The sequence below is a fragment of the Sebastes umbrosus genome, chromosome 18 (assembly GCF_015220745.1).
Source record: "Sebastes umbrosus isolate fSebUmb1 chromosome 18, fSebUmb1.pri, whole genome shotgun sequence".
In the NCBI taxonomy this organism is placed as follows: Eukaryota; Metazoa; Chordata; class Actinopteri; order Perciformes; family Sebastidae; genus Sebastes; species Sebastes umbrosus.
Window position 1 is genome coordinate 23917608 of NC_051286.1, and position 10034 is coordinate 23927641.

Here is a 10034-nt window from a genome sequence, read left to right on the forward strand (position 1 = left end):
TCAAGGTACATCAGTGTCAGATTGTTGAGCCAAAGTGGACTTAATGGAAGACAACCGAGGAGGACGCAAATCATAAAAAAGCGAGACTGGAATTTTCCAAAATGCATATTGACAAGCCACAAAGCTTCTGGGAGAATGTCCTTTGGACAGATGAGACAAAACTTTAGCTTTTTGGCAAGTCACATCTGCTCTATGTTCACAGACGCAAAAATGAAGCATACAAAGAAAAGAACACTGTACCTACAGTGAAACATGGAGGAGGCTCGGTTATGTTATGGGGCTGCTTTTGTCATGTTATGTCCTGGGCAGTCTAGTAGTTTCCCTGTGTTTCCTCTGTTTCCCTGTCCTTTTGTCTCCTGAGTGTTTTACCCTGTTAGTCTGGTCTGTCTGTCTGGAAGGAGGTGTGGCCATCTCCTCCTCCCTCTCCTGGGCGGTAGTTGCTGGAGCAGCTGACACTAATCATCAATCAACACACACTCTGCAGTATATCAACCCTGGTCTTCTTGCCATTCATCGCCAGATCGTTTTCATCGCCACAGTGGTAGTAATCTTTCAGACTCACTTACTTTGCTAGTTAGCTTCCTTTTTGACTTTGCTCTTGCTCACTTGGTTCCTGTTGTGCTCATCCTGTTTTTATATTTTTGCCCTAGTGTGGTATACTTACCTGCCAGCTGCCTCCGCTTCCTGCTGCTCCTACCTGCTCACTCTCCAACCTCATTGCTTCCTCTTGGATCACAGTGGATTGGGATAACCATCTGGAGGAACACTGGAACCACATTCCCCATGCTCCTCGCTCCTGTCCTGTCTACCATTTTGAATTTATTATTATAATAAATTCTTTATTGTTACACCTTAAAAACCTGTTTTGTGTGTGCTGCTTTTGGGTCCACGTTTTGTTTAACCAGAACATAACAGCTCTGCTGCATCTGACACAGTGTTTCTTGAATCTGTGCATGGTACAATGAAATCTGAAGACTATCAAGGCATTCTGGAGCGAAATGTGCTGCCCAGTGTCAGAAAGCTTGGTCTCAGTTGCAGGTCATGGGTCCTCAAACAGGATAATGACCCAAAACACAGCTAAAAACACCCAAGAATGGCTAAGAACAAAACATTGGACTATTCTGAAGTGGCCTTCTATGAGCCCTGATCTAAATCCTATTGAACATCTGTGGAAGGAGCTGAAACATGCATTCGGAGAAGGCACCCTTCAAACCTGAGACAGCTGGAGCAGTTTGCTCACGAGGAGTGGGCCAACATACCTGTCGACAGGTGCAGAAGTCTCATTGAGAGTTACAGAAATCACTCGATTGAAGTGATTGCCTCGAAAGGTTGTACAACTAAATATTAAGTTAAGGGTACCATCATTTTTGTCCAGGCCAGTTTCATTAGTTTGTTTTTTAAAATGATTCTGTTGAACCACAATTCAAAAGTAATGACTGATTTTCATTAGTTAATTTTCAGTGAATTTTTATTTATTATTACTTTTGTCAGTTACAAGTTATTTCAGTGACCATTGTGGGTTTTTCTTTCTTTAACGGAAGGGTACCAACAATTTTGCCTACGTGTGTAAATGAGAAGTACCGGACGGTTCAACATCATTAATCCTTTAAGGCATTAGCATGTTCATTCTGCCTCAATCGGGTCCCAAACTCACAACCTCAGACACCAAAGGACAAGTCCCTGTCTTGGTGGGCTAACTGCCTAGGGGGGGGGGGGGCATGTAAAGGCAGATTTCAAACTAGTGTAAAAAATTCCGTTTTCAAGATAAAATTCTGAGAATTTGCATACATATCCAGACAACACAGAGAAATGTATTTTAATACAGATTGATTGCTCTATAAGTGCCAAACTGATTAAAATTAAAAATGCTTGATTTCCATTGACTGCAATGGGGATGAAATTCAAAATACTGTAAAAAATACAGTTTTTGAGATAAAATTCTGAAATTTACCACCCTAGATCTGCCATGACCTCAACATTTTGTCATTTATTTTCATGAACATTGGAGCTTTTTTTAGCGAGACTGTGCAGTACTGTTTACACTAAAGCGTTTTGATTCACTGTGGGCTCAATTTTTTGATAAATCAAAAAATCTGGCTGGATCATTTGTGGAGGACATTCTGAAGATGCAGCGGAGCAAGTTTGGTGTCAATTGAGCAAGAAAAAAATGTAGGAAGAGATAGGTTTAATAAAAACCAGAGTGATGGAGTTCATAATTCCTGCCAAAAGAAGAAGAAGAAGAAGACTGACAAAAAATAAAAGAATCTACATTGATTCTATGAAGTTATGGTTACAAGTTACAGGCATTAAAGGTCCCATATCATGCTCATTTTCAGATTCATATTTGTATGTTGTGTTTCTACTAGAACATGTTTACATGCTGTAAGGTTAAAAAAAACTTTTTTTTCCTCATACTTTCAGCCTGAATATACCTGTATTCACCCTCTGTCTTAAAGCTCAGTTTTTTTTCGCATTTTGACGGAATTGCAACAGAATTGCGTTGCTAGGTCCATGAATACTTCCTGTCATCTGATGTCATAAACATACACTGCAACCAGGAATAAACTGGGACCCATTTAGAATGTTTACGTTAAAAACTTTGAAATGGTCTAAATATTGTAGATTTGTGACATCACAAATGGACAGAAATCCTGACGGCTTGTTTCAAATGCAGAGTTTCTGAATACGGGCTGTGTGTGTTTCTCCGTGGATTAAGCATTTCAATACTTTCACAGTATTTATATAGAACTTAAGCCTGCTTTATAATAAAAAAAACATGAAAATCTCACTTTTTTATAATATGGGACCTTTAAGTTATATTTATTGTAGTGTTGACATCATTATAGTAGTCCAGGAATGGTTGCCATACTTGTTTGAATGTATTAACCGAGCCCTGAGTGGTTTATATCTGATCTTTTCCAATTTATACTGAACCAGCTAGACTTGATTCAGCAGGTCTGTGTAATGATGATGAGCAGCCACACGGGGGCGCTCTAACCCAACAGATAGCAAGACACAGAGGAACGAACATCAGCCATGACTGAGGTAGGAGGATGTTTATAGCTGGAATCAACATTGCCAGCTATAAAATGATGCATGGTGCGTTCAGGGACTGAGATATCTGAGGCCAAACTGCTGGCTTCACTCTGCTGTTCATGGGGCTCATGTGAAACCTTCAGTGCTGACTGTGAATCCTCCTCACCTTCTCTTTCTGATCAAGATCACCACTTTCAGTTTTGGTCATAGATTTGAAATATACTGCTGGTAGCTTGAGTAGAAAGGCACCATTGTTTTTTCTTCCTAAATCTTTTTTATTGTTTTTTTTTGCAGACATGGCAAAGGTCATCATATCCAATGCAGAACATAACTGAGTGTCTGTGACATGAAATAAAAACATAGAAAGAGGACCCTCTCCCCCCCACCCCATGTTGGTCTGGGTCACTTGAAAGAGAGCGAAAAAATAAATAAATAATAAAATAAAAAGTAAATAAATAAATAATCAAATAAAATAGAGAAAAAAATTAAATTAAATAATAGATTTAGCTTAAAGCTGAAGTAGGCGGGACTGGAGCAAATATGATTTAAAAAAGTTATTTTTATAAAACGGTCACTATTTCGTGACAGTAGTACTTGAAACAGATCAAAAATCCTGTTCCTCTGTGTCCTCCGGTGTCTTCCGGTATCCTCCGGTGCTCCCAATGGCATCTGCAAGATTTCACATACTGGAGGAAAACAAGCAGTAAGAGCTGATCTGAGGTCCGCTGTCCAGCTGCTGTCTATGAGAGCCGGCTGTCAATCACTCTGAACTCTGACCAAACGGTCAAACTGGGCAGCGCTGATCAAATATGAATAAATTTTCTGTTACTGTAATGCCTATTTCTCTCCTCAAATGTTTTGTAAAATGGGAAAGTTTGTGACGTCGCCGCCGTTGTGAAATCTGGTGAAGGGACGCCAAGTTCCGGTCACATGACCGGAGCACAGCCAATAGGAACGCTCTCTCAATTAAATGACCTGTGATTGACCCGTCACAGGCTAGATTATTTAAAGCCTGAAAACAGAGCCATGAGGAGGTGCAGACGTCTAGTTTTCTCTCAGAACACTTGAATTACAATATGCTGAAAGGTTATCATAGAATTTTTGCCCAATGATGCCAAAAATATACTGCCTACTGCAGCTTTAATAAAGGTCAGAAAGGCACTATTGTTTTCAAGCCTTTTACCTGCTTCATCATACTCTTGAGTTTCAGAAAGTCTTTGTTTTGCAGTAGTAGTGAAGTGAAATTGTCAAGGCCATTGGGTCCCTCACACTGAGTCTCACACTGCCTCTCATCAGTAGTATTGGTAGTATTAGCCGTGCTGTCTTATTCTGTCCAAAATCAGATCTATTAACAACATTCTAAGATAAAACATCAGCTAAGGTCCATTACCAGACTGAAACATATTGATTTGGAGGCCTTGGTTTACATTACTTGGGTATTAACATTCAGATCTCTGGCTATGTACGCAGAGAGTTATGGATGTACTGAGTTTGTAATCCGATCACTATGCACTTTCAATGACTTATTATTTTCATTTGACAATTCCAAGTTCTGTCTGCTGTGTATGGTAGGTACCTATTAGGCATATGCTCAGTTTTAATCATCAGTCTTTATGTATTACTCATCATGCGGATGAGTCATGGTTGCCCTGACGATGAGATGCGTATACTGTAGTAAGAGGCTGGTGCTGTTGCAGTACGCTTTTGTTAAAATGTCGTCACATTACACTGAGTTCTTTATTTACTTCAAGTAAACTTGACTATGACTTTTATTGCACATTATTCCAGTGTCTATACCTCACACTATGTTAAAGTTGCTCTAAACAATGTCTTTATTTTCACGATGGATACAATTATCTCCGTGTCACACCTGCCATAGTAAGTACAGCGGGATGTCAGGTGGTTGACTCTCTTCCTGTGGCCCTGCAGGTGATGGCCAAGGTGATGGAGATGTACCAGCCCAGTGCTGTGGTTCTTCAGTGCGGTGCAGACTCTCTCTCAGGAGACCGCCTCGGCTGCTTTAACCTCACCATACGCGGTACACATACACAAAGCACGTAAATTAAAAATGAATGGAAGTCAGAAACCATGCTGGAAGTGTTACATTGTGCCTCTTTATTTTCCACCAGGCCATGCCAAGTGTGTGGAGTACATCAAGTCCTTCAACCTCCCGATGCTCATGCTGGGCGGAGGAGGATACACCATCCGCAACGTGGCTCGCTGCTGGACCTACGAGACCGCTGTAGCTCTGGACACAGACATCCCCGACGGTTTGTCACAGATTCCATCTCTAAATATGAGTGAATGTGAAGGATGCTGAAAGTAGCACTTTTGTCTGTGCTGTGTTAAGCAATAGACAATAGCGGCAGAGCAGGTCAGCAGGTCTCAGCCTCTAAAAGCTGTCTTGAAATCACTGAAAAGTTCTAAAAATGATTATTAATGTTTCATATTCAATCAACCACAAGTTAATTCTATTAAGAGAAGCACAGGGCGTGTGTAGATCTGATGCAAGATATATAATTGACTCTTTTGTGTAATGAAATGAGTTCTCTTTTAACAAAGAGAGGCGTGAAAATGAGCTTCAGCTCAGAATTGAAACACTGGAAAAGTTAAAATGTCTGCAGCACCTCTCTTGCTTGACTTGGCTCCCTCTTTATACTGTGGTGTTGGGATGTGGGGTGGGGGGGGGGGATCTGGGGGTCAGTGGTGAGCGGATGTTATATGGCTTCACCTCCGTGAAGGAACAGCCTGATAGCTACCTGACTCAGCAGACTGTCTCCTCCACTGAGTGTGTGTGTGTGTGGGTGTAACATAAAGACAGGGGATGTAATCACAGCCTGTCCAATGGGCCAGCAGTTCTCTTAATGGAATTTCGGGACATTAAGTGAACTCCCCGCTCATTTCAATCCATCCTCCACTCAGTGAGGATCAGCACGGGTTCTAACACCTCAGTAAATCATATTAACAGCCGTGTTATCGCTGCTTTTTCATCCCAAACGACTGATAATTTGACACTGTGTTTTTATCTGCAGCGTATAAATCTCATCTCAGCTGTTCGTCTTGGCTCGGTTTGCTTACTGTTCTCATTGATGTTTCTATCGCAGAACTGCCATACAATGACTACTTTGAGTACTTTGGGCCTGACTTCAAGCTGCACATCAGCCCCTCCAACATGACCAACCAGAACACACAGGAGTACATGGACAAGATCAAGTATGTACCGTCCTTTTATTCATAGCACTGTTTCTTAACAAAGCTGCAGTAGGAATGATTATTAATTATTATTATTATGTTGGCTTTGAAGTTTTCATCCTTTGGTGTACGATTCGTATGGATAGACCAACTCATTTAAGTCTCACACACTTGCTGATATTGTTAGCTGACCGGTATTCGGTTGAACATCAACAATCGACGAGGGTGACTGCATCATTTACATTTCATCATGGGACAAACGTTAACCTTACCAAGCTCTTCGAACCTGAAGGCCGAAATAGATGAACTCCTAAAGAGCGAAGAAGCCTGGGCGGCAAAATTCAACGCTATTAAGGAGCTCTCAGAAAACGTTTCCGGGATAGAACAGAGCTGGGAGAGTAAAATACATCAGTTGGAGGATGACAACAAGGTCCTCACGGACAAGTTGGACCTCGCTGAGAACGACAAGAAAATGGAGGCTGAACTCCAGGAGAAGATTAGCCAGTTGGAGACACAGCTCGACCAGAAGAACTCCAAAATCCTAGATCTCAGCAAGCAGACGGTGTGTCTCTCTGAGTGGCTCACTGAGACTAGAAAAAAGCTGTTGGACAAACGAGATGAACTTGGAGACTGCGAAGAAACCTGGGAGGGCAAATACAGGGAACAGAAAATCTATTTCTATAAGGTCCAGGATGAGAAAGACGACTTCTACATGACCACGATCAAACGGATTTCGGGCGACAAGGAGAAACTTCAGGACAAGTTCAACGAGGACCTGGCGGAGAGTGACCAGAGCTGGATAAACGCAGTCAAACGGATGGACGATGAGACGACGCTTCTGGAGGATATCTGTCTGGACATGAAGAAGAAGAAGATGACAGGATTCTTTTCTTTCAGTAGGACGGAGGATCGAGGGAAATGGTTACAGGAGTTGAAAAGCAAAATGCGTGAGAAGTTGAAGAAAGAGGAGGAGCAGGAAGCTGAGGTGGAACAGAGAGCGCAGCGGGATGAGGCGGAGAAAAAGAAGGAGCCGGAGAAGAAGGAAAAGGGCTTTTTTCGCTGGGTGTTACGAAAGAGAAAGAGAAAGAGTGACTGTGCCAATCAGGTAGAAGAGGAGGCTGCTGGCTGTTCAGCTTCTGCAGCCTGTGACAGTCAGGTAGAGGAGGCTGCTGGCTGTTCAGCTTCTGCAGCCTGTGACAGTCAGGTAGAGGAGGCTGCTGGCTGTTCAGCTTCTGCAGCCTGTGACAGTCAGGTAGAGGAGGCTGCTGGCTGTTCAGCTTCTGCAGCCTGTGACAGTCAGGTAGAGGAGGCTGCTGGCTGTGCAGCTTGGGTTGGACAACAATAGCTCCCTCTTCCTCCCCCCCCTCTACATCTCCTTCCTTCCTCCACCCCCACCTCCCTCCTCATGTACCTCAGGGGCGACTGTGGCTCAGAGGTAGGTGGAGCAGGTCGTCCACCAATCTGAAGGTCGGTGGTTTCGATCCCTTTGCTCCGGGTCACATGTCGATGTGTCCTTGAGCAAGACACTCAACCCCAAATTGCTCCCGAAGGCTGAGCCATCGGTGTGTGAATGAGTGTTTACATCCTGATGGGCCAAGTGGGCACCTTGTATGGCCAGCCTCTGCCATCAGTGTGTGAATGTGTGTGTGAACGGGTGAATGCTGACATGTAGTGTAAAGCACTTTGAATGGTCGGAAGACTAGAGAAGTGCTGTAGAAATGCAAGTCCATTTACCATTTACTAACCCTTCCTCTCTCTTCCCCCCCATCACCCCATCACCCTCTAGGTCTCCACCCTCACATCCTGTCAAAGGGATAGTTTGGGTGTTTTGAAGTGGGGTACTTTTACTTGTATTAGGTACTTATCCATAGTAGTTGTGATACTTACAGTGGATGGAGGACCTCGTACACCCCCACTTCAAAACACCCAAACTATCCCTTTGACATTAGGGGCGACATAGTGACTAAGTGATTAGCACTGTAGCCTCATACAGACACCAACAGCTGTCGGGCTGTGTGGACTTTGTATAGTCTGCCTGTGTCTGCGTGGGTTTTCTCCTGGTGCTCAGGTTTCCTCCCACAATATTTGGACACTGTATATATGTGCATATATACAGTAGTTTGAAGAAACACCATCTGCATGTAGTAGATGGTGTAGCTTGGACACATCATCAGTGATGAATGATGATTATATAATGATTATATAATGATTATATAATGATTATATATATGTATATATATATACAAATAAATGATTAATAAAATAAATAAATAATAAACAGTCAAATACAATTTTGATATGTCTGTCTCTCTGAATAAATGTGTACAATATAAATACAACTGTATGACATTATGGTGGCTATAAAGTAGAAGTACTGGTATCCGTTTAAGTTGTGATTTAAACAACGCTGAAGCCGATCAATAAAATGATCAATGTCACGTAATAAAAGATGTTCCAAATGGTATTTTAGGCGCCGGTTCTGTAATAAACAATGATGTTTTGCAGTAAAAACCATTTAACCTTTATGACTGAGGGGCTCATGATTATTTTTAATATGAGCATTATTAACTTCTAATTAGGATGCACGCGCACATGGACACGCGCGCGGTAGTCTGAAATAAGATAGCAACTAACAGACCGGTGTAAACAGAACCAAGTGACACATCCAACCTGGTGGACTGTCAGTACTAAACTATCTCTAAACTTGATTAAAGGGACAAATTAAAGGGGCAGTGAGCTCAATTTACTTATTGACGATTGCTACCAAATTTTCTGTGGCTCATTATTGGACCGAGCTCATCAAAAGTTGCATAAAGCTTGTTGATATCTTATTGCATTTCGAAGATAATAAGTCAACAACCATTTGGCCCATCATCTCGAAACTTGCGAGCTATGTCCACAAGAGTACCTTGAGCGAAAAAGGCTCTTGGCGAACTGCCACTTGCAGCTGTAACTTGTTTGTGTTATTGTGTTACTTTTGGATCTGATCTAACGTGGAGTCCACATCAGCAGCTTAGCTTCCGTGTCGGTACTCCAGGTCTGCTTCTCCAAACTGGGAGCGCGCCGACCACCATCTAAGTTACTGTACGTAATACACTGACTATGGATAAGGGATACAAAACTGAACCGTAAAAAAGAAAATTACAATAATGACGTGCAAACCGAATCGTGGGCTTGTTGAACCGTTATTAATTATTTGATGAGGTTCCAGAGACATATAGGAGGCATTTATCTGAACATAGGCCCATTTGACCATTAAGTACCCTGCTTTATTTCATGTATAAAATCAGTGATATGGCTTCATATAATATAGAAATATAATTTGTTACTATCAATCAATCTATGTATATATTTTGGAGTTCAAACACATAGAAAATGGTTATGTTTTTCTTCTCCCTAATGTGCCAAACAAACTGAACTGAAACCATCACCCAAAAACCGCGATACAAACTGAACCTTGGGCTTGTTGAACCGTTGCACCACAAATATATACTGTATTGCTCCACAGACATATAGAAAATAGCATTTTGACGCTCAGACATACATACTTTGACAAAGATTTGAATGCTCCCATTTGAATACATAAGGAACACCTCTGGGAAGCTACATGATATATGAAACTCATCATAATGGACCCGCCCCATAAACCTAATTTTCTAACAAATATTCCTGTGTCTATTTAACAATTGATTTCATGCTAGTTATTTAAATGGCTCCAGACTCACCTGAGTGTATCGGCTTTGTGTATGTGATGTGTTCAGGCAGCGACTGTTTGAGAACCTGCGGATGCTGCCTCATGCTCCTGG

General features: G+C 41.9%; 1 protein-coding gene across 1 annotated transcript in view; it reads left to right on the plus strand.

The window, feature by feature from the left end:
- Positions 1-4921: 4921 nt before the first annotated feature.
- LOC119476996 (histone deacetylase 2-like) overlaps positions 4922-10034 on the plus strand; it is a 28238-nt gene continuing 23125 nt past the window's right edge. The window contains exons 1-3 of the mRNA XM_037750742.1: positions 4922-5074; positions 5166-5306; positions 6141-6249. Coding sequence (XP_037606670.1) covers positions 4969-5074; positions 5166-5306; positions 6141-6249 — 356 coding nt within the window. The 5' untranslated portion in view covers positions 4922-4968. The remainder of the gene's footprint in view (positions 5075-5165; positions 5307-6140; positions 6250-10034) is intronic.